General features: G+C 43.1%; 1 protein-coding gene across 2 annotated transcripts in view; it reads left to right on the plus strand.

The window, feature by feature from the left end:
- Positions 1 to 25,396, plus strand: part of CAMK1D (calcium/calmodulin dependent protein kinase ID) — a 396,613-nt gene that overhangs the window by 131,715 nt on the left and 239,502 nt on the right. For both annotated transcript variants that reach the window (XM_054593597.1, XM_054593590.1), the window contains exon 2: positions 22,642 to 22,773. In XM_054593597.1, coding sequence (XP_054449572.1) covers positions 22,642 to 22,773 — 132 coding nt within the window. The remainder of the gene's footprint in view (positions 1 to 22,641; positions 22,774 to 25,396) is intronic.

A 25,396-nucleotide genomic window follows, 5' to 3' on the forward strand; every position in this document is an offset into this window, starting at 1 on the left:
CATGTAAGTAATTACCATGTAATGTGTTGTTTCAATTGGGACGCTTCTTCTGACTGAAAGGGGGGTATTAGCAGTAACTATACTGGACCTGTCCTGGACAAACTGGGACAGAGGATCACCCTATCTGTGAGCCTTTATTCCCAGATTGCATAATTTATATTTGCCATAGTTTGTTTGATTTAGATGATATAAATTGCTATAGAGGACCAGTGTTCATGAGTATGTATTAATGGATCTGTTAGTCTGTTTTCCAAGGCCTTTATTGGTGAACCACACAGAGCTGGGTATTCTTTTATGTAGTGGATATGCAGTCGCTTACAAAATTTTCTCACTGTTTGCTCATTGAGCAAGAAAGGCCACCCTTTAAGGAAGTACAGCTTTAAAATGAACAAATCAGAATGTTGTGAAAAGTCATGAAGAGTGCCCATAAGCCAGTATAGTCGTACCTCGGTACTTGTCGGCTTCAGAGCTCTTTGAACCCTGTTCTCGTTGCATTTTGATGAGAATTGAGCACTCAGAGCTTGTTCAGAACTTGGCACTTGGCACTCGTCACGAGTTCTGGAATGAATTAAAAATGAGTACCAAGGTATCACTGTATGTATTTTAAAGAATTTTTTCTCTAGAGCTAGGTACTCTTGAGCCTTCAGGAGAAATATGATTAAATGTGGAAGAGAATAGATAAGCTCTCTGTTAGAGATGAAGGAAGATCCACTGTCATGTGTGTCATGGAGCTAAGGCATTGGAAATGCAAACAAATTAAATGTGAATTTTCTCTTATGTATGCAAGAAAAAGATATTTAGCCAAGTGCTCATGATGTATCAAGATAGTGTGTCTTAAAGTATAAAAAAGGAATGTTTCTTGCAATTCAAAGGAAGGGAAACATATTCCTCTTCTGTGTATGGGGTAACTGAGGCTTGGGGTCGTTAAGTTATTGCCGCAAGCTTGCACAGGTTAGGGACTTAGATCAAGGTCTGGCTGGCTCCAGAGGCCGCATGCTCCCGAGCACTGCTGTATAATAAATTGAGAGGCTGTAGGCATCAGCACGAGGAACAAGGTTACGCTGTTCCCCTCATGGGCCCAGGTTAATATGAATATCTTGCTTGGAGAAGGCGCCGGACTGAATTGTCATTCCACTCTTGTACGTGTCTGGACCTTAGGCAAGTCAATCTGCCTTTTTTAGCCTCAGTTTCTGGGAAATGAGGAGATCGAACTTGATGATCTCTATGGCTTGTCCAGGTCTGACAGTTTATGATTCAAAATTGATTGGGGGCCTCATTCAGCATGGTAGACATTCTGGTGGGAAAATACTACTCACTAATTTGCATGCTTACAGTTTAGGTTTAACAAAGGGAGAAGCACCAAAAAAAATCCTATTGTGATTTTTACAGAACCTGGGCGAGTTCATTAGGGGTTCTTGAGGGAGTTCTCATGTACTTTCTTCCAAGAACCATTCTTATGTATTACTTGGTGGACCCTTCTGCCTTTCTGTCTTGCAGTTCCATCATTAGTCTGGAGACTAAGGGGGTCAGAAGTCTGAGATTGTCCAGGATAAAATAATTAGAGCACTAGCTTAAAGGAATCTAAATGTGAGGCTTCCCCTGTGGCAACTAAAACAGAGGGTGGAAGCTACATGAAGTTTATATTAACATCAGCATTCCTGCTTTGGACATTAGTGGCAAGACCATCACAATCTGATGAACTGCTGATACTGGATTTTCTTCAGAAGTACAGGGTGTATATTAGTTAGGGACCCAGACAGACAAAAGGAGTCTCCCTCCAGCAACACGCCCAGGGTGCATTCATTTTCCTTTCTGCCTTGTGCTGAAGTGAGATAACAGTCGCCAGGGATGCATGAAAATTACCAACATCGGAAGGTTCTTGTGCCCTGGCCCTTCCTCATCTGTATGCATCACATTTGCTTAAACATAATGTCTGCGGGCAAAGTCCAATGATCTGGAACCAAGTTACTAATGATAAATATAATGACTACAATGTCTACCATTGTGAATTGCCACAGAGCAGGGGAGACCACAGGGAATTGTCAGAATTGAAAAAACAACAAGAAAAAAAACTAAACACATTTTGCACAAAATAGAGTGGGGCATTCTTTCAAGACTCATCTTCCATGTTCAAATGATAAATTATAGAATGCGGAATAGTTATAATTGAGAAACAGGACTTAAAATTGCTGTCATCTGACATTGCTTTCTTTTTTCTTTGGCTCCTAAGAAGTAGTATTCTCGTAATGGTCTGTCTGGGTCAGTCATAAACTGAAAAGAGATTTTTGCTGGCTTTCTTCCTAGGGTGGTTGATGTGACAAATAATTGCTAAATGATGAGTTTGGGTATAGTAACTGAGGCCAGGGAATTGATAATAAAGGCAAGGAAGGTTGCCTGTCTCTAATTACAAGGATTTATAATCTAGGGCTCAGGGAACTCATAGTTCATTTCTAATGGGTCCCTAATCCAGCTCTTTCCAATAAAGGATATTCCAAACACTGTACAGTGGGGAGCTTTGACCAAGCTAGCAGATGATTTTCACTTGGTAATGTCCTCCCTGGGCAGGTTATTAAAAAATTAAATTATTCCTAGAATAGAAAACAAATCTTAATTTTTTCATTTATAATTAGATTTCCTTTTTAAAAATTTGATAGAACACCTTGCCCTTTTACTTCTTTGTTGTTTATACTTTTAAAAAATACATGTTGTCTTTATTCATTCATTCAACAGACATATATTGATCACATGGCCAAAAGAGTCCCATTTAATTCTTTAAAACAGTTTTTTATTGTTGCCTCTATTGCAGATGTCCCCATTTCCCCCCGCTTTGCCCCTCATCCTAGACCCTGCCCCCTTCTCTATGACCATCACTGCACTGTTCTCTGTGTCCATGGATTTTACGTATCTGTTCTTTGACTAACCCCTTTACCGTATTTCAGTCAGTTCCCTCCTCCTCTCTCCTCTCTGACAGCTGTCAGTGTGTTTAATGTTTCCATGCTTCTGTTTCTATTTTGTTCATCAGTTTATTTGTTCATTAGACTCCATGTATGAGTGAAATCATATGGTATTTGTCTTTCTCTGACTGGCTTATTTCACTTAGCATAAATACTCTCCAGGTCCATCCATGTTGTCGCAAAAGGTAAGATTTCCTTCTTTTTTTATGGCCATAGTATTTCACTGTGTAAATGTACCACATTTTTTTGATCCACTCATTTACCGATGGGCACTTGGGCTGCTTCCAGCACTTGGCTATTGTAAATAGTGCTCCTATGAACATAAGGGTACATAAATTCTTTTGAATTGGTGTTTCAGGATTCTTAGGTTGTATTCCCAGAAGAAAAATCACTGGGTCCAATAGCAGCTCCATTTTTAGTTTTTTGAGGAAATTCCATATTGTTTTCCACAGTGGCTATACCAGTCTGCATTCCCACCAATAAATGGGATTTATTCCGGGAATACAAGTGTGACACGAAAGTGTTCCCTTTAAGATCGGGAACAAGACAGAGATGTCAACTTCTACCTCTCTTTTTCAATATAGTACTGGAAGTCCTAGTCATAGCACTCAGACAAGAAGAAGAAATAAAAGCCATCCAAATTGGAAAGGAGGAAATAAAACTGTCATGGTTAATTCTTTTTGTTTTATTTTCAAGACTGACCTTGGAATGCATCACTGTTTATAGGCGGTGGTTGGTGTTTCTCTGCCCTGAACCATCTCCTTCTTGCATTGCCAGGTTGTGAGATTACATGAGTGGAAGAAGCATCTCATACACTGCTCCATATCTCATCTTCTGGTCATTGTTGTGTAATGTGATGTAATGCCCCTTCATAGATGGACCAGTCATGAATTTGTCCTTTTCTGTCTTTAAGCCAGATTTTCATGCCTTAAACTTCCAATTATATTTACTGTACAATCACAGAGCACTTTTTTGTACTCTACTTTAGTAAACTTTTATCTACTTTTCTACTTTTATCTACTTTTTTAATCTACTTTTTTGTTTAGATAAAGTTTTCCATGCTTCTTTAGTCTTCACTGCCATGATTTTAGTGGCTCTGTATTTTTGCCGTGGCCTACTTTTCCTACTACTGCTCTTAAATAAGACACAGACCCTCCATACTCATTGGGTAGCTCTATGGCCACTTTATTAGTAAAGGAGTGAATTGGCAGGTGGTAACAGAGTTCCTACTAACTTGGTATAAACACATTGTGGGTTTATTACCACATGTAGAATAATGTAAAAAACAGGGAATCCAGAGCTACCATGGTGGCTCTATAAAGACACAAGGAATCTAGGTTCTTTGTATTTTTTTTTTTACTCTATCATCATTAGCAAGAACTTCTATCCTCAGGATCACAAGCTGACTGCTGGAGATCCAGCCATCATGTCCTTATTCTAGAAGAAAAAGAAGGGCAAGAGTCAAAAGAATATGCTTTATGCCAAATCAACACTCTTTAAAGAGCTCTTTTTTAAATGTCACGTGATGACTTTAGCTTAAATCTCACTGGCCACTTCTAGGTGAAAGGGAAGTGGGAATTGTAACTTTGCAGTTTGGTATATCAATATTAGCTGGAGTAATAAATAAACTTCCAAATTTTAGTGGTTTAACACAATAGCTTTCATTTTTCTCTCATCGGAGTTTAGTACAGATGTCTTTGGTTGGCAGTAGGTCTTCCACACAGGGACTGAGACACCTCTAGGACCTTGGAGTTCTCTGCATTGAGTGGGCACTTGGTGAACAAGAATGGAGTCATATGGCAGGTATTTCTGAGCCAGCTTGGAAGGGGCCCACATCATCTGCTTATTCTCCATTGGTCAGAACTCAGTCACATGGCCACATGTAACTGCAAGGCTTAGCTGGGTTCAGTGGATAGCTAGCCACCGGACACATTGCTGCCCCCATAATGTCCTGCTTCTGTTACTGTGAAAGATGTTAAGGCACGTCAAGACACTAAAACCAGGAAGAATCTTAGTTAGAGCTGATTTAAGTTCCCTACTCATTTTTCCTATGAGGATTCTTCCTGTTCTGGGTCACATGGGTCAGGCCTTGTCTCTTCTGAGTCTGATGACACCCTAGTTGTTTTCTCCATTCTCCAACTTCTTGTCCAAACTACCCCGTGTAGCTCTTAATTCTACAATGACTTGTTTGTTGTATTTGTTCAGTTTCTTCTGGGCCTTGGTATTTGTGGATCCAGTTTCTCTAAACACTCAAAAGCAAGGACTTTATTCTCTTCTTTCATCATAGTGGCTGACTGTACCCTGGTTAAGTGATGTGCCCTCCTCATGAGAATGGCCAAGAAGTCTTCTGTGAAATCAGTTCAAAGAAATAATAAGGCCAGGAGTGAAAGTTCAAACTTTTGGGCCAACATCCAGAGGTCATTCTGAGGGCTGCCAAGCCTCTGTGGTTATATTCTAACACGGTTGGTCATTTAGTCTGAACCTAGATAAGGCCCTCCCTTCCCTTTGTCCAAGTTTACTCTAGAAAATTCCCATTCCCCAAAGGTTGCTCAAATACCTCTGCTGTGCATAGATTCAGCACTCTGTTTTGTCCAGGAAAGTTTTATTCTATTTCCTCTGAGTTCTTGCAATGTTTTGTTTTAGGGTCTATCACCTCATCAAAATAATTAATGTTTACTGATCACATTAAGGAGTGAATCTATAATTTCCATCTTTTCATTTAATCCTCACAACAATCCATGAGCAAGGTGCTGTCACTGTCACCGTTGTACTGATGACGACACAGGTTCATAGAGGATAATCAAAGAGCTCCAGATGCTGTTGGGAATGGAAGTTGGGCTTGTTAATAATGATGCTGGATGGTGTGCATGAACTAGGACTGTCCTAGTGAAATGGGGACATGGGGCCTCTTTCCTTGTATGCCCTCAACTCTGTCTTTTGTTAAATTTAAAAAAATTATTAAATGTTTCAACTTTATCAAAAAGTACAGAAAAATACATGAACAGACTGTCATGTGCACACCACCCAACTGACCAAATGTTGATTTATTATTTGCCACATTGTTTCAGATTTCTCAAAAAAACTTACGGGTACAGGATACAGTTATGGATACACATCCCATTTCCTTTCCCTTTCTGGAGTCAACCTGTGCCTGAAGTGTTATGCTTTCTTTTCGTGTGTCTTTATAGTTTTACTGCATATGTATACACTACATGGCCCAGCAACGTAGGGCTTAGTGTTATTGGTGTGTGTATATGTGTGTTTTATAGAGTGACACCAATGGAATCAATCCTGTAGGTATCTTTTAGTAATCTGCTTTTTATCACCCATTCTTATATTTTCAAGATTTATCTCTATTAATACATGTAGACTCATCATTTAATTTACTACAGAGTATTCCACTGAATGACTCTATCATAGCTTACTTTTCTTGTTTGGGATATTTATATCCCTCTAGATAAGCTGGAATATTACATCTTTCTAGATAAATACATATATCTCTAACCCATTCTTTTCAATAGCTATGTAATCGTCCATAGTACGGCTGTACTGTTCCATCATTACTGAAATTCATGTTGTTTTCGTTATCGCCCATTTTCTTTATAGTGCCACAGTAAGCGTCTTTATACACATCACGGTCCTAAAATGAAATTTAACAGGAATAGCCAGATTTACTTTCAAAAATACTGTGGCAATTTATAGGCAGCCAGTTTCCCACGTAAATTGACATTTTCCCAACCTGATGAAAAGAGCGCTTTCCTGTCGCAGTTTTATGTTGCGTTTTCTGGATGGCCAGTAAGGTGGAGTATCAGTTCATATGCTCATTGGGCATCCTGTGAACTGTGTGTTTGAATCCTTGCCCACTTGGGTTTGCAGGACCGGAGTGTCTCCACTGGGCGTGGTTTCTGTGAGCAGAGCACCCTGGAGGTGGGCCTCAGGCAGCCCGTAGGGCGAAGTCCTTGCTGTCATAGGATAGCAGTAGCCCTTTGTCTTATGTGTTGCAGTCAGTTCTCCACCCCAACCCAGCCTATCTTTTTTTCTTGTTTACTTTGCTTACAGTATCTTTTACTATTCCCTATGTTTTTATTCATAAGATTTGAGTATTTTCTCTTTTCCAGTATGATCTTAGGTTTTTGTCTGCTTAAGAAGGTTAATTTAGGCATGCCTTCTAATTACTTTCTCCTAAATATTTTCAACATTTTTATTGTACTTTTTTAACCTGGAAATTTAAGCATCCAGGTTTTCTTTACATGTTATTACAGCATGGCTAAGGCATTGGAACTTAGTCACTAAATATCATTTGCCTGGATGCTGTATCAGATCAGATGCTCTGCCAACAAACAGTGATGTGACATATATTCTCATCTTTTCCTTTTTAAAATTTACACTCTGATCTTTTTGTTCAAATAATATGAAGCTTGCAGACTAAAGAAGACATGGCCAGCTGATGGCTGTTCCCACTTGGGAGAGAGACCTGACCAGGGTTTTTGTTTAAAAGTCAAGCAAAGAAGCAAGGTCAGTGTAATTGTCCCTGATGTTTATCCTCAGGAAAGATGCCAGCACTGAAGCATCCGGAAGACTGACAGCTGATCTGTTTAGTTCTTCAGCACTGTCATTTATGAGATTTGTTCCTGGGAGAGAAAGGAAGGCAGCAATGATGAGAGAAAAGGAGCTCATTTTGCTGCTGCTTGTGAGGTAGATCTGACTTAATGGTGAAAACAGTTTGTGGATCTAGTTGCTATTTTTAAGCATACTTTTCAGGAGCATCAAAGTATGTGGAAAATGAAAAAAAAGTTAAATCATTTTAGTTTTGTGTGTGTGTGTGTGTGTGTGTGTGTTTAGATATATTTCCATAACTTTGGGCTGCTATATGAAATGACTTTTGTCATTATGAGGATGAAGTGCCAGTTCCAGGCCGGGACTGTGGTGGTACAGACCAATTGTGAGGTGTCCGGCAGATCAGTGATAAGAGGCGGAATTGCGCACAGCCAGTGCTGTGCAGGAGACCTGCTGGTGACAGAGTGTGGGAATTGGAGCTGGCTGATGCTCGAATTCGAGTCTGCCCTCTTGGTGGGGTCTGAGAGCAGGCCTGGAGTGCGCCTCTGCACCTCTTACCTGAAGCAGAAGCTGGAGCATCATTTCCATCTTGCAGGTGGCAACACTGAGGCAAAAAGAGGCTGAGTCTCAGCACCTTCATGGGATCAATCATTTAGGGGAGAATAAAAGGGCCTGTTACTGCTTTGTCAGAACTTTGACTAAAACAGCATCGGTCTACTCTTCAGGGGGCATGAAAGTGATTAGTTACTTTAGCTAGAATGATGGCTTTTGTGAAGCCAATGAGGGACTTGATTCTTAAATTATTTATTTATTTATTTCTCTCTCTCTCTCTCTCTCTCACACACACACACACACACACACACACACACAGAAGAAAGATGTATTCTACAACTAGTGTATGCTCACATCTCTCAGAAACTGCCGCCTCCCACTCCAAACCTGCCAAACCCTTGCCACGGCCGAGGGGCATTAATGCTCTGCCTGGATTTCCTGGACTGTGTCTTTTCCTTCCCTCACATGGCCCCAGGCACCCTGGCCATCTGTCCTCCTCTTACCAAGCCAGGGCCCTCCCCAGCCCAGGGCCTTTCCCTTATGGTTTTTTCCACCTGGAAAAGTGTTCCAGACACGCTCAAGGCTTGCTTTCTTGTTCCATTCAATTCTCAGCAAAGAGGCCTGCCCTGGCCACCCATGTACAAATGTACATGACATTTGTTCCTTTGCCTTTCCCTCATTTTCTTGCTCTTACCAACCCCTGACACATGTACTTGTTTGCAGTCTTCCTCCCGCATCACTGGTGTTGGAGCTTCTAGGGGCAGAAAGCTCCTTCCCTTCACCTCTATCCTCAGGGCCTGGCATGTGAGAATGCTCGCTGCACCTTTGCCGCCTAAGCGGCCTGAGTTCTTTCCCTACTGCCAGCTCACCGAGACAGCAGCAAGGCAGGGGATATTGGCCACTGTCCCTCGCCACCTCCAGGAAGCAGTGCGAAGCAAGTATACCATGGACAGGGGTCAGCGACAGCTGGTAGTTCAGGTTTCCTTGAAAGTGAAATTCATCCTCACAGGGCCAGAGCTAACTGAGGATCAAAATATGATTGTTTCCATTGTCGTTAAGGATTCCCTGCTGAGCAGGTGTGCAAGTCACCACGTGACATGTTCCCCGGGGAAATACACTTGGGTTTTACAGGAGATGTCAGTAAGTCTGTCCCTTAACCCAAAGAAATGGCACAAGCACTTTACTGGGATCATTTGGGGAGATGATCCTTAGGAACTTCTGCACCCTGCCCTGCGGAATCCCTCTGTGCGGGGTGGGCGGGGGGGCGGGGTTGCCTGTACTTCACTTTTCACACGTCTTAGCAGCCTGTCCTTGAACACTGCAGTGTCCAAGGAGCGAGAACCATGGAGTTTCTAGAGGATGCAGCCTGCCTCGCACGGGGAGAAAGAGATGTGCTACAGGGCCGATGGTGCCTTTTCTTGCCCTGATAGAGAAGCCAAGAGCCAGTGCCTGGTGGCCTCTGTGGGGATCAGAGCATCAGGGCACCACTCCTGTCACTTGAGACTGGTGAGGGCTGGCAGAGGTGGAGTAGCCCCTACATTCATTTCCCTCTTCTCTGCGATGGGTCATAACTTTCATGGCCAAGTAATTAATTGAGAGAAGCTCAGTGAACAATAGCCCGTTGCTCCTGGCCTTCGTTTTGCATGTAGTGGTATCTCAGGAAACGAGCTTTTGTGTTTGTGGGTAACCACTAGGCTGACTTACTGTTATTTTTGGCCAGGAATAATGTTATAATCAGTACCTCACAGCAAACTGATTGGTAGTTTATGTGTGCGTGATTTGGATGGTGAATAAAGCTGTATACCTTATACCAAGGCACTAATGCCCAGGGACGCGTGAACTTTCCTTTTCTTTCAGCTGAGACAATGTTAATGTGATTATGTTGTAGGAAACGGGAGAAGCTGTCACTTGTGCTGGAAGATTATGTCACCTCTATTAATCAGGAAATGAAAAATGAGACGTGTGGGCTGTTGAGAGAGAGAAGCAATTAGCAGGTGGGGCAACAGGAGGGTCAATCTTGAGTCTACTGAGTTTTTATACTTTTGAAAAGAATGAAAATTATTATGTAGAAAATTAAGATATAAAGGCAAAAAGGAGGGGGCCTAATTGGGCTGCTTAATAGGAATATCTTAGGAACACAAACAGAGGAAATTAAAAATTCTCCACTCTCCTTAACGGAGGTGTGGGTTCTAGAAGTAGGAGGGAAGAGAACCTCCTGCCTTCAGCCCTTGGGACTGAAGTGCACAGACCCTCTCTGAAACTCAGAAGCAAGATCAAGCTATTGGGGCTTCATCTGCGGGCTTTCTGGATAAGAAGGTTTCCATAAATCTACACATCATAGCCCAGATTGCTATTGACACAGTATGGGTGAGGGTTTCTATATTATCTGGGGGGAGAACTTCACTGAGAAAAACCTATGCATTCCACCTGCTCTCCTTACTTTTTCTGAATTATGGAATTAACTACACCCAGACCGGTGGCAGCATTTAAAAATGGGAAGGCATGACTTTGGCATCAAGCTAGGGTTACGATATATTATCTTAGCAAAATTTTTAATCTCTTTGAACTTCAGTTTTCTCAGTTGTTAAATGGGAATAATGTTATTATGTAGGGTTATGGGTAGAATTAGAAAATGGTTGGGAAATATTTAAAAAATAAGCTTCTAGTAAGGCTTTCCTAAGCAGTTTAGATGGTAATGGTGATGATTATTTAGGTTAGGGAAGTTTCATTCTTTGCCAATAAACTGTCTTCCTGGTTATGGTTCTCAATACATACAAGGAAGCACAGAATAATTGCATCTTAACCAACTTCTGTCTACAACTTTGTGTGTGGAACTGTCCAGAATGCAGCTCAGCAGTGAATAGATGTGCAGGGCGTTCCACTCTTATAGTGCCGGAGACTCAGCCAGTTACAAAGCAATCACTCATGTAAAAAGAAAGAAGGGAATTTTCAAGGTAGAAAGATAGAAATTATCTTTTATATCATTTACAGGAAAACCATTTGCCATAAATGAGTTTCTTGCATGGCAAAGCTGTATCACTTTGTCAGGGAGCACACTTACCAGTTTTTGTTCAAAATGATGTAGAACACAAATAATTACCTCCCACATATGTGACTGGATCAAGAATCCCACATAGTAATCAGTTTTGTTCATGTCCCTCATTTGTTCAACGCATCCCTTCTCACTGCCTGTTGCCCTGACAGCTGCCACCTGATGTGTACAGCGGCCACGGGGCGATCCCAGGCAGCCTTTCCAGGGGCAGTGTTCCCGGATTCCCTCACCCCTGGGTTTGGATCCCAGCACCTCCGGGTGCTGGCTTGGAGATTTGGACAAGTTCTGGGACCTTGATGAGGTCAGTTTCCTCATCTGTAAGATAGGGATAAATACTAATAATACAGATTTGAATCTGTATTAGTTGCCTGTTCCTGCCATAACAAGTTACCACACACTTGGTGGATGAAGACAGCACAGATTTATTATCTTATAGCCCCAGTCAGAGGCTCAGAAGTGGGTCTTACAGGGCTAACGTCAAGAGGTTGGCAGGGCTGTGTGCTTTCAGGAGGCTCCAGGGAAGAACCCGTTCTTTGCCTTCACAAGCTTCTAGAGGCTGCCTGCTTCCCTTAGCTTCTGGCAGTGGCATCACTCTGGCTGCTTCTGGCCTCCATCTCCTCCTCTGACTCTGGCCTTCCTGCCTCCCTCTTGTAAGGCCCCTCGTGGTTACTTTGGGCCCATCTGAATAATCCAGGACACTGTGCTTTCCCCATACGAAAACCCTTAACCTAGTCACAGCTGTGCGATATAAAGGCAATAAGGAAGAGGCCTTGTAAATTAACATTCCCAGATTCCAGGGGCTAAGACATGGACATCTTTAGGGGACCATTATTCTGTCTGCCATAGTATTCTGTAGTGTTGTCAATAATAACGATGTGTTTTATACACACATACACACACATGCACGCACACACACAGTATGTCCTCAGCATTGTGTTGTACACAATAAACCAACACCATCCTTGCACACTCCCTTCATGTGTATAGAGTCAGACAGGGCCTGGCTCTGGAATGGGTTCTGTTTTTGTCTGATTGCCTTTCTTGTTACTTCCCTGTCATTTTTGTCTGTTGACACATATTTATCCTTTCATTTCAAGTTCCCATTCTTGATTGGGAACTTGAAAGTTTGGTGTTGTTTATGAATGATCTCTATGATTGGTGGTATTTATGAAAGATCTCTATGAAGAAAAGCTTTTCCTCAAAAACGATTGAATTTCTTCAGTGGGATAGGTGTCCAGGCTAATTGTGAGCCAAGTTGAGAGGGCTTGGTCACCCCAGCACACCAGTCCTGTTTAGACGGGCATCCAGAAGGCACGTGGGGCGAACTTGGCTGTATGGTGGGAATGGGTATTAATCCAGCTAGAACATCTAGTACAAGGCTTAAAGTAGCCAGAGAGTGATTTTGCATAGATGTTTATTGATTATTCTCTTTCTTTTCCCCAAAATTTCTCCACATCATTAAATAACTTTTAATGGAAGAACAGCTCATGCACATTGTAAAATGGGTAAAAATTAAATCTCCCAACCAACCTCCCTCCAGGCAACAATGTTCTGTGTGTGTGTGTTGCAAGTGGGAAGATAATAGGCACTTTGCTCTGCACATTTATTTTTTCACTTAACAATATATCTTGGGGATAATTCCATATTAGCACACATTAATCTGCTTTATTATTTTAAATGGCTGTGTAGTTCTTCGTTGCAATTTTAGATTTTAATTTACTTAACCAGCTCCCTATTGATGGATATTTAGGATATTTTCAATGTTTTGCTATTTCAAATTTTCATTGATTCTTTTAAACCTGATTATGATAGGCCTTCTATTTTCCTTATGTAGATACAGCCAAATGTCTCTTTAATGTAGTAATTATTATAACATTAATGACTCTAGGGTTTTGCGCATTTTCTTTTTTTTGATGAGAGAGCTTGAAAGGCTAATTAGAGTACACTGATGTTGGCATAGAGCTCACAAGCATTTCTTTCAAGTTACCTGTTGATATACCTGCCCTGAACAAGAGTTAGAATAAGCTTAAAAGAGTGCTTAAAATAAGGGACTTTCAGAGGCTCCCAGCAAGTGAGCATGGCTACATGAAGGGTAGGCAGCTGGGATTAATCATAAATATCCCCCCAGCTTCCTGATGATGGGTTTATTCACCATGTGGCAAAGATGTCCTCCCGCCCCTCCAAAGACTGTGTATTTGGCATTAGGCGGACATCGTACCTTTGTAGCCGTCACAGGAGAAAGGGACACGGGGGTCTGATAGGTCTGGATCCCTGCTATAAGGGGTGGGAGTGAGAAAGGGCAGGGTCATTCTGAAGAGCCATCCATGTGGGGAGAATCCTTGTCAAACAGAAGATCTGTGAAGACCACAATGAGAAGTACCACGGGGAGGTATGCACGACTGGTGAAGAAAGCTGGAGAGTGCGCTGGGAGTTCCAGTTTCATCCAAGTCATTACCCCCGTCATCCAAGTCAACTCTACCCTTGCCCAAATACATACACAACCCACACTGACACTTAATGTGCCTTTTAGTGTTATTAGCCTTTCAGTTGTGGCTACAAGGAGTCTGTAATCCCAGAAGAACTGAATCTTTTATCCTGCCACCACCTCCCCAAGCCACGATTTTATCAATGCTCCCTTTGGTGTGCAAAGAAAAAAATGACTGATTCACTTGGGTTTCAGATCAGCCTTTCACAAGTGACTGGAGAAGAGCAGAGATAAAATATGGGACCCTGTTAGAGAAGTGAAGGGGAAAAAGTTGTGCTATTTAATGAAGCATGTTCTTTAGAAGATGGCAGTATGCACTCATTTGGGACTTACTTGCCTTCTGTGTTTGGATCAGTGAAACAATTAACAGTAAAGATTTAGCACCACAGAAAAATCTTAAGAAAGCAAAGATGTCACAGGCCGTGACTGTGCTAGTGTTGTGAAGCCTCTCCCTGTGACAAGCATTGTCATATCCAAACCTGCTCCTGTGGTTTTAGATACAGGGATGTATATGGAATGAGAATTTATCTGGGCAAAAAATCAGGCTGATCATGTGAATATTTAAAAATATTGCATCATGATTTTTGACTCTTTTATACAAGGTTGCTAGTCATTGTGGAATTTACCAGTTGAAGAGAAAGATGGAATTTTTTCAGTGAAAAAAATAGCTATTTTTATTAGGACTCTCCCTATTTCAATGTGTTACTTAAGTTAAGGATGTGTCTTTAATTTGAACTGGTTAGTGAAACACGGGTCCAAATTAATAAAAGCCTGAGTTACAGGTTATTTTTTAAGAAATTAATACTTTTAGTGAACATATTGCTTACTCTATGATTGTCAAGTAGAAGGTCTTAGAAGACATGCTATAATGAATATATGTTATATTTAGGTAGGATACCAATTTCCATGCACATATATTTGTTCTTGAAACACATGAAAGCAAAACTTTTTTGCTTCATTTGCTTGGCAGAGCATTGTTTTTCAGATTGCGTGTGGTTTTCTTTTGGTCAGGGGCTAAATTAGCACTACAGAGTGTCATTAGTGATGTGTGAATTATTGAAGATGTTAAACTGAAGAGTTCACGAAAAAAAGCTGATGTCACTTCAGAATTGCCTAATTTCTGCCTGGAGAGTTGCTCAGACATTGAGACCATCCATGCTTGTTGTTATCTGTTTGCATTCTCTGGGGTCAGTAAGACTATTGCTTGGGTTAACAGACAGGCTCTCGTATTTTAAGAATTGATTCCTCTCTGGAACAGTAGGTCTAAAAGGCGCCTGTTCATGTCTTTATTGTCTAAAACCAAATATCACCAACTTCATTTTTTAATCTTTAGGTTTTGTTTCTCCCCCTACCCCCCAAACCAGGACTTAATATTGCCCTGGAATGACACTGGAGAAAACAATGTGCTTAGTGGAAAAGAACATTTTAATTTATGGTCTAAGAACTGGGGGCAACGTCTGTTGGCCCAGTTGCCCAGCACAGTAATGGCAGTCTGCTAGAGGCAATGTCATTATTAAAGTTAATAACACAATCAATCTGATTTATATGTAAAATGACAAAAAAGCTCAAAAAGGCAATGATCCAGTAATAGCTGACTCCAAGCCAGTAGGGCAGATCATTTCAGCACCATCTGATTTCTTGGTCTAATTTTGGATGGATATAATTTTACTGAGTGATCAGTTTAGTGCACTGCCGTGAATCAAAAAGACAGCTCTGGAATTCCTGATTCTTGTTGAAAATCAGGGGCATCTTTTCCCAGTGCAGTTGGATAGACATTGTGGAACACCTGAAATGAGCTCATCACAACAGGTCGTTAAAGTCTAAATGTTTGTCCATTTGTGATTAAATTTCTCTTGCATGAGAAAATAATTTATTTTTAAATTATGTGCACTTAGAGGCTCCAGCCCATGTACTACTAATTTCAGATGCTATCTGATAGTTTTCTTAACTTCAGGTTAAAGGTCATTAGAAACTGGGAAAACAAAATCCATAGATTCTTGTTTTTGCTTTTTTATGATAATAATTGGTAGTGAGCAGGTGGTTAGCCAGCACATCTCTGGGCTTGTCTTAGCTCTGAGTTTTGATCTCAATATATAGCAGCAGCTCTGGAGGTAAGGTGCTTAGAAGAGCTCTAGGATTTTTTTAACAACTAGAAGGTAAATGTCTATCTTTAGTTCCAAAACCCTTAAATGTCTGTTTTTAGCCAAAGCATCCTCAGGGCACATGGCTTTTGTGCTGCTTGCTCAAGGAACGTGGGGATGTAAGAAATTCCCAAAGCACAGGCCCACTTCTTTTCTTTGCCTCCCATTGGTCTCTTAGAGCTGGATCGTCTCACTCCTGTAGGACTGGGTTCATGCCTCCAGGGTGGGCTTTATGGTACAGACAGGCTACCATTGCTATGCCAGGATTCCATTCTTAAAACCAACTGGATAGAACAAAACAAAACAGCCTTTTTTTTTTTTTTTGCAGCCATCATTTATGAAGTTAAAGTAAAAAATAGCTGTCTAGAATTCTTTAGTCAATATAGAAAATGTGACCATTTTCCTTGAGTCTTGAAAATGCAGCTCTCAAAAGATTGTTTATTTTGCCCTGACTGGTGTGGCTCAGTGGGCTGGATGTTGTTCTGCAAACTGAAAGGTCACTGGTTTGATTCCTGGTCAGGGCACATGCCTGGGTTGTGGGCCAGGTGCCCAGTTGGGGGCATGCGAGAGGCAGCCAATGGATGGTTCTCCAGCACATTGATGTTTCCGTCCTTCTTTTTCTCCCTCTTTCCCCCCTCTAAAAAATAAATAAAATCTTTAACAAAAATAGTTTCTTTAAAAAAAAAATTGTTTATTTCCTCTCAGGTACCTGGAGGAAGTTGCCTCAGAGTAAGCTGCCTCCAGGTGATGATTTGATTTTCTTTGAAATGTGGAAGAAAAAGGGAAAGGATTCAACTTTTGTTATTTGTACAGCTTATCTTTAGGAGCCAAAAATATGTGTTTAGCATTTCATGAATAGCTTTTTGTTTGACCTTTTCAGTAATTTGTCATAGAGATTTAATTTAGATGGAAACTTGGTGGGTGTTTTTATTTTAAATAGAATAATATTTTTCTTTAAAAATCAAGTATGTCACAACCTGAAAAATGCAACTTGCAAAACACTAGAATTTTGTGTTTCTCATGATTATGTATTTTCTAATGTCTCCATAAAAATCTGACCTCCCCTCTTTCCCAACAAATTTTACTTATTTAACAAGGGTAAAGGTTTATGAGGAGAAGAATCATATCATAAATTCACACATTTAATAGTTTTACCAGTCAAGACTAGTTGACAGCGGGTAGCTGAAACTATGGAAAACAAAACCACGAATAAGAGGGGATCACTGTATATCATTTCTTTTGCGGACCTGCAGCACAGGGGGAATGTGGAAAGCTGGTGGGGGGGGGGGATCAGAAGAGAGCCCCCAACGAGGGTGATCGTCAAATCTGCCTCGAGTGGCAGGTGGTGCCAGTATTGTTAGGCATGGGGATACAGGAAGGAGTGACTTAGGGCTCCCACTGCCATGCAGGCAGGCTCAGAGAGCACCACAATGGAACACGTCCGTGGGTTCAGGCAGGTGTAAGCTGAGTGTGTGTTGGCTTTCACCTACCTGAAGAAAATAAGGGCCTCATGCTGTCTGGTTGGGAAGCAGATGAGAAAGCCTTCAAAGAGAAGCAAATATACCAGCTGGGCCCTTTAAAATATAAATGAAATTTTGCCAAGTAGAAAGAAATGGGAATAGTGTTCCAGGAAAGGGGAGGTAGGCAGGACTTGAATGAAGGCCAGTGGTACAAAAGGGCCCGGGAGTGTTTAGGAGCTGCCCGTTGACCGAGGTGGTTGGGTGGAGGGCCTGCGCATATGGAGGGGGTGGGGGTTGTGTTGGGGAAGATGGCGCCAGGGGTAGATGAGCTCCCAAGTGTGGGGTCCGTTTGGGAAGAACTTTGATTGCCATGGGTAACTGGCAAAGGAGTTAAAACTTTATCCCCTGTAGATGTGAAACCTCAAAGTTTTAAGTAGGGTAGTAACATAGATCTTTGCAGTCCCAGGTTGGAGGTAGCAGGTGGGAGGTGAGCTTGCTGGGGGCAGAGGAGCCAGAAGAGAGTCCTGGAGTGGTCCCGAGTGAAATACCTGGAGCTGAAACCAGAACAGTGGGATACGGATGGAACAGACAGCCATTCGAGAGTCTTGGTGCCAGAAGACCTGAATGTACTTGATGATGAAAATGAGAGAGAGGAGTGAGAGGGGGTTCTAGGCTACGATTCTGGGTCAGTAGCAATGAGAGAGAAGGGAGGAAAGAGAAGTTTTGAGATGATGCCACTGTTTTTGTTTGTTTGTTTTTTACTTTGTTATGGTGCTCTTGGAGAGCCTCGTCAGGAGATTGATCTAGAAAGACCCAGTCGGCAGTTGGAAAGATGAGATTTGCACATGAGAGAGGTTTTCAATAAAATTTCAATAAAGGTCAAGGGACCTTGAGGAGATAGGCGGAAACTGGAAACAACAGATTTTTCCAGGGGGAGAGTATAGAATAGGATGAATGGAGGGCTGAGGGTGCCACGTTGGGGATCACTGGCGTTTGATGGGAGGAAGAGGAGCAGGTGAAGATGGAGAGACAATGGTGGAAGGAGAGAACTATGTCACAGAACCCAGAAGAAGAGAGAGTTTTAGGAAGGAGGCCAAGACCCTCACATGTCTCACAAAGACCAATAGGATGAGCACAAGAAAAAGCCACTGGATTGAGCAGTTGGGAGACCCCACCCTGAAGGAGCCCAGGTTTTTTGATTATAGTCAAGCAGTGGAGAGGGGAGAAGTCAGACTGCAGAGAGCAGGGGGCCTGGGTTCCAGGTGGGAGCTGGCCACCCACAGGCTGCCATTTCAAGATACAAGTGCAGTTCAGCCTGGCTGGATGGCTCTAACATTCCATTTTAAATACACACTGCTTGTATTTCACAGATGATAGAGAGCGACTTGCTTTGACCTCTTTGTATTTTAAAACTTTGTAATTCTCTGTCCCAGTTTATGTTCCTAGGAAATTTGTGGGTTTTTTTTTTTTGGTTGTCTGAAGGTTTTATGGGCTCTCAAACAATTTTTCTTGCATGTCCTCCTTCCTGCCACCAGCCCCCTCCCAGCCTACCTCCCACGGAGACAGGGGGACACACATCATTTTGTTGTGTAATTACATTGAAAGTGCCCACACTCTTCATTCATGAGTTTCTGCTTCTGATGTTTTTAATTAGCTTTCCTGGAACAGGGAAGTGTCTTCAAGTGATTTCTGTTTATTGCAAGAACAATAACAATTTATGCTAATTTTATACCCTTTAAGAAGACCAGAGAGCTTTTTCTTTGGAAAACTCGAAGAAGGTAAATGATCATTGTTTGGCTAAATAAGGAAGCAGGTGGATTTGCCCACTCAGGGAGGGTGGCAGCTCCCCCAAACACAGTCCGACCCTCCATTTCTGGCACCTTCCAGGCTTGTGAGGCAGGCTCCCAGCCAGCAATGTGCGTCGGTCCAGCTCAGTGTACTGAAAAGCAACTTGGAGGGGTTATAAAACCTAAATATTCTTTTCTGCCCATTATTACCTGTGACTGAGCCTCAGTCTTCATCTGTGAAATGGAGGGGATAGTTACTTCCTCTACACTTCTTGAGGTTGTTGAATCGAATTAGTTGACATATGCCAAAGCCCTGTGTCGCTATCAAGTAGTACATAATATCTGGTTCCCTCAATTATTCCTAGATTTTCTTTCTCCTTTAGGGAGCTAATGAATAAAAAGGTTTACTGGATTTTTGCAATGTGTCTATCCTCAGGTGATGATGCCATTTAGTAGAACCAGGCAGACTTTTTTATTTATTTTTATTTTTTATCATGGTAATATATGTATACGTAACATCAATTGTACCATTTTGGCCATTTTAAAATATGCAGTTCAGTGGCATTGAGCACATTCACATTGCTGTGTAACCAACGCCACCATCCATCTCCAAAACTTTTTTATCTTCCCAAGCAGAGACTCTGTACCCATCAAACACAGACTCCCCCTCCCCAGCCGCTGGTAACCACCATTCTACTTTCTATGAACTTGATTACCCTAAGTACCTCATATACATGACATTATACGCTACTTGTCCATTTGATTCCAGCCTGTTTCACTTAGTGTAAGGTCTTCAAGGTTCATTGATGTTGTAACCTATGTCCGAATTCCATTCATGGCTGAGTATTCCATGGTGTGTCTACACATGTATTTGTCCTTTCCTCCATTAGTGGGTATTTGGGTTGTCTCCACCTTTTGGCTACGGTGAATAATGACAATAGGAACATGGGTATAGACATATCTGTTTGACTCCCTGCTTTCAGTTTTGTTGGGTTATACTCAAAAGTAGAATTGCAGGCTGACTTTCAGTCTGAGATGATGGGACTGTATAACCTTGGTTTGGTGACTCTCCTCAGTAACTGTTAATGGAGACTCCTGGAGTCACAAGGGACACTCTGGGCCCTCGGGGGCCCGCCCTGGGCCCTTCCCCAGGCGCCTCATTGTCAAGCCCCCAGATGCGTAGTTCGTGAAGCCCTTTATGGATCTATATGCCTCATTGTCTTGCCCTCACCACAGGGTCACAGATAGTCATCCCTCCTGAAGTCAGAGACTTGGTCCAGGAACTGTCTTACCTTGATCTCAGCTTCCTGTGGCAGCCACTGGCACTGGATCTGATGGTGACCTCTAGTCCCCTCCCTGTTATGTCATGGTCAAAGGGCAGATACACAGAAACCTGACTTTCCACTCGGAAAGAATGATCCGCAGAACAAGGAATCACTTTTCCCTTATGGGCTTCTGATAGCTACAGCTAAGCACGGGACCTCCTCTGCATTGGCTGGAGTCTGTCGCTATTCATATAGATCCTGAAGAGGCAGGAGCGTGGGTGGATGCAGAGTGGGGTCTGCCAGCAGTTCTCCATCTGAGCTCTGGCAGCTTGGTTGCCACTGCTAAAGGGCTTCTCCACCTTCTGGAACATGGACGTAGTAAATCCAACCGACTCAGGAGAGAAACCACTGTGATGGTGTCAGCATCAGGGACCTGAGTGGCAAATAGGGATACTGAAGATAAGTGCCTGGGTTTCCTCACCCACGGTGTTAGAATCCTGGTTTCTCCTCACTGATCTTTCTTCTCTCCAGCATACTTTTTGTTCCACCTCCTGGAGAATAGCACGAAGGGAGCATGTGTGTAGTCGCCCCCAGTTTATTCCATCTAAGAACCTTCACTAACTTTGAGATGAATCCATCTGGTCTGTCCCTGAGACAGAAGCCAGGGGGAGGACCGGGCCTGGGTTAGGGGACTCGCTGACATTGTGTGAATTGGTCTTTTTGGGCAAAAGCTGTTGGCAGTAACCAAGTGTTACTGAGAATGTCCTATTCCATATATCACTCTGTGATAAATCTGTTGTGGGTTTTCATGTATTTATATTTCATAATTGTTCTTCTGGCTGGTTCCATGGGAAGCATGTGGTACTGTGAGGGGAGAATCCTGCTTGGCCGGTAATTTGTGAATTTGGGCAGAACACCTTAGTTTTGACATTTTCCATTTGGTTCTCTTGTGGAACGCCCATCTCCTGCTTCTCAGGTTTATATAATTAGATACAGACCTTGAAGACAGACAGACTTCTCTCATGGGAGTTAATGTTCCAGTAGGAGTGTTCTTACAAACACGCAGTTAACTGAACTCAGTGGAGTGGATTCCTCTCACTGGAAAGGATTTTAAAAATATCTATTTCGCTTCCTTTGGTCTGTGACAGATGCGTATCCTTTCAAAGGGGCAAGGAGAGGGAGAGAAAAGTGCATTCTCCTTGCTTTGGCATCTCTGTGATGTCGCCTGAAGAAGAAAAGCCCCTGAGGCACTGGTGTTGAGATGACATCGGTCTTTCCAGTGGTTTCTTTGGATGCAGAAGGGGTTGTCTCTCATTGTAACTGCGTAGAAGCCATGTTTAGTGTCTCTCTGAGGAAATAACAGTAAGTCTAGGCACAGAGGATCACTCAGCGGGCTCGTGGCTTTCCTAGGCCCGTGTGCACGGATCCAGGGTGCTGAGATCTGGAGTGGACAACAGAGGAGCATGTTTTTGTGTCAGAGTCACTGGGGATGTTTTGCCCCCAACCTGAGTGTGGCTCCCAGGTCCTGCCTGCTGGCAAATACAGGACATGGCGGTGGGGGGTGGGGGTGGGGGTGGGGGTGGGGGGGTGGGCGGGTGAGGGGCATGACGGCCACTGAGGTGCTGGCTCTGGGGCTCACTCACCACAGGGGCCTCTCCGGAGAAGTGGGCTGTCTGGCCTCGAGTCCTGGCTCCGTTGTCAGCTCGCTGCTCTGCCCTTGCAGAGTTAAGTTTCTATTTCCAGGCGGGAGAGTGTCTCCCAGTCAGGGCATCATTTGAGCCTTTGTTTGTTTGTTTGTTTTGTTTATAAAGAAGCAAGCTAGTTATTGAAGACTCGCATGCCCCTCCTACCAGTTAATTAACCCGGTGTCAATGTCATGTATTGCGCTAATTCACATTTTGGTTACATCCTTACATATCTGCAAGAATTAATGAAATGTTTGTGAAGTGCTCTTAAATTTTCTTGGGATGAAAAGTACCGTGAGGACTCTAGTAATTTTAGTGTGACTTCTGGTCTCCTCAGGGGTGGGGGTGCAGACAACTTCAGGTGAACACAATCTTTTCCTGTAGGAACCCTGCTGGGAGCTTCTCTGGTTGCTCCCAAGTGACTGCAGCAGTACTGTCCTCGGGGTGGCAGGTGGCACAGGGAGGCAGCCAAACCCATGTGGACATCCACATGCGCCTTTGCATGAGGGCGCATTTACACGTGTATACTTGTTCACATAAAGAAGTTTGGTCAGGAGTGATGCTGGATAACAACGTAACAGTAATGCTGGCGGTATTCGTGTTGCTATTATTGCTCAAGCTTTGGTAGTGGGATTAGAGGAGCCGTTGTGGAACCCCAAACTCCTGAACCTAAACCACTTTTTTTCTCCCTCTTTCTCCACAGCGGGGCATTTTCTGAAGTGGTCTTAGCCGAAGAGAAGGCAACTGGAAAGCTCTTTGCAGTGAAGTGCATTCCTAAGAAGGCGCTGAAGGGCAAAGAAAGCAGCATAGAGAATGAGATAGCCGTTCTCAGAAAGTAAGTGCTGGGAGGCACCGCCTTCTTCCCCGACAGCCTTGGGGTCATCGGTGGTCCCTGATCCAAGGGAGGGAGAAGGCTGCGGGTGCTGGCCTCCCAGAGCTCAAAGAGGGCAGTCCAAACACTGGCCAGCTGGGCGCGGGTGAGCTCTGTTAATGATGATGCTCGTGAAGTACGTTCAGGGCAATTTTCAACCACTCATCTATGTCTTTTAACATTTGTAGCAGTGGCTTGAGGTAGTTATTTTTTCCCTCTAACATCACAGCAGTCAAGTAGACTTGGTTTTGAACTAAGACCCTGACAGTCACTCTAGCTGGTGGCCTTGAGCTGGGTACTGAGCTCTGAGCTTCCTCTGTGAAGTGAAGTTAATCATCTCTCTACATATGGCCTCAGGATGAAGGGAAATGACGCTGCACCAGTGTTTGTAAAGCGCTTTCAACAGCACCTGCTGTGCAGTAAGTGCTCAGTAAAGGGTAGCTCCCATGACCACTGCTACTAGTATTGCTGTTATTGCTGCTCTATTTTATAATAAGGAAATGAAGCTCAGAGAACAGAGTCACTTGTTCAGTGCCTTGCAGAGCCTGGAATGCCAACCCCACCAGTGTTATTTCCACACTCCGAGGGGTCTTCCACTTTCTGCCACACACCTGGCACCCAGCAAGTCCCAAAGAGTTCACTATTTAAGTGCTTTACCTCTTGATTGAGTTTTATTTTTACTCCCCATGTGTAATAGAAATGAATCCAAATCTTGCCCTTAGGATAATGGCACACGCGGGGCCATTCCAAGGTGGCTGGACCCAGCCAGACAATGACCTGTCATTACTGTGGTATCCATTGTGGTCAAGCCCTCCCCTGGGTCTCCCAGGGTTTGGGGGAACAAATCCGTAGATGGTACCTGCTTTTCCTTGTTTGGAGTTGTGTCTGAGTATTGTGCTGTGAAATTTTTAAGAACGTCTATTAATAAAAGATGTTAGAAATATCCTTGAAATTTTTGGGATTTGGAACCAACGTAGAACAAGAATCCTGTCCAGATAAGCAAAACAGGATGGGAACAAGCCTTGTAGGGTCTTAAAAACAAAATGTCACGCCCATTCATTCTTCCTGAGTAACCCAGCCCCCACTTCTGCCTCAGGGACCCAGAGGGCCCCATGCACGATGCTCTGCTGCCATCAGTACAAACCCAGCGCCACCAAGGTGGTCGGGAGAGTCCATCCTGTTCCCTGTCCTCTGTGGAGTGTGTTCCGGAACAGATGGCTCTGAATAGCTCCTTAGTGTAAGGGTTTTCACTTATTTGTTTGGTTGTTTAGATGGTTTCTAGGTTTCCTGGATTGTCTCTTTGGGATGCAAATAGTTTCAGATTATCCGAGGGTTGCCTGAAATGATTCCATGGAAGAGAACTGGGGAAAACAAATTACATTAGCATCAAGCAGGAAAATGCTATCTTAATGAAACATTAATTTAAATTTTCTAGTATAAAATCAGCACTTGGAGAAGAGGGTATTTACTAGGTATTCAGTGGCTGCCACATTGCAGATATTTGACGTTTTTAGATGGAATCCTAGACGAGGGCCCAGAGCCTTCCAGAGTCCCTACTTTGGGCACAGGGGCTGCCTGCTACTGAATCGAGGATGCTGCCCTTATTTTTATATGACTCCTTCATTGACTTAGAAGCCACAAATCCAGGGAAGCCAGCATTATTTTTCATCTACAGGGGCAGGAGACGTGGAGATAGACTTCATGCATTATGTTCGTTTACGCCGCAGTCATTCTGCTTTAATTAGTGTCTCCACCTCGTGTCTCACTCAAATAACCATCACTGCCAGGGAGAGGGGTTTAAACAGCGAGGGCCAAGGACTCAGAATAACTCATTTTGATAGTTTCACACCATCAGCTTTTGAAAGATCTAGAAACACGACCCCTTCTTTTAGGACTACAGAACAAAGAAACGATTTCTCAGGAGATAAGAAGATGATACATCTCCATAAATGATTTTTTTTTGGAGGGTCCTTTACAAATGACTTAGAAGTGGAGGAAGAGGCCGTTCCACATTTTATGCAGTGAGAAGCAAAGGATCTGAGTTGTAAAGAAAATGGTTTGGGAACCACTGTTAGAATGCTGTCATCGGCACATTTATTCATTTAACCAATATTACTTAAATTCCTGTGCATCAGCAGGCACAGAGGTTAAAAGGTAAGACACAATTCTTGTCCTCCAGGAGCTCGTGGTTGTTACTAAACACGTGTGATAATGTAGATACTGTGAGCGAAGTTTGATTAGGGGGTCCAGGGCAGGGCTGCCCAGCTTTTTCTTTGGGGTGGGGATTGAGGAAAGGTATTGTGGAAGAGGTGGGCCCAGAAAATGAGAATATTTTGCTGAGGGCAGAAAGGCAGAGGGACGTTCCACCAGAAGGAGTTGCCCAAGTTGGGAGATGGGAGGCGGTCTGGTGCGCTGGGAATTCCAGGTAGCTCATCAGACTAGGTCAGAGGGTTCAAGGTGAGGCATGGGAGACCTGAGGTCGGAGGATCAGATCGTAGGGGGTTGTATACCCTGCTTTAGACCTTGGCTGTCATTCTGCGGACAGTAGGGAACCAGGGAAAGGTTTCAATGAGATGGGTAGTGTTAT

The sequence above is a fragment of the Pteronotus mesoamericanus genome, unplaced genomic scaffold (genome assembly GCF_021234165.1).
Source record: "Pteronotus mesoamericanus isolate MK-2021 breed Mesoamerican mustached bat unplaced genomic scaffold, CSHL_Meso_final contig_130, whole genome shotgun sequence".
Lineage (NCBI taxonomy): Eukaryota > Metazoa > Chordata > Mammalia > Chiroptera > Mormoopidae > Pteronotus > Pteronotus mesoamericanus.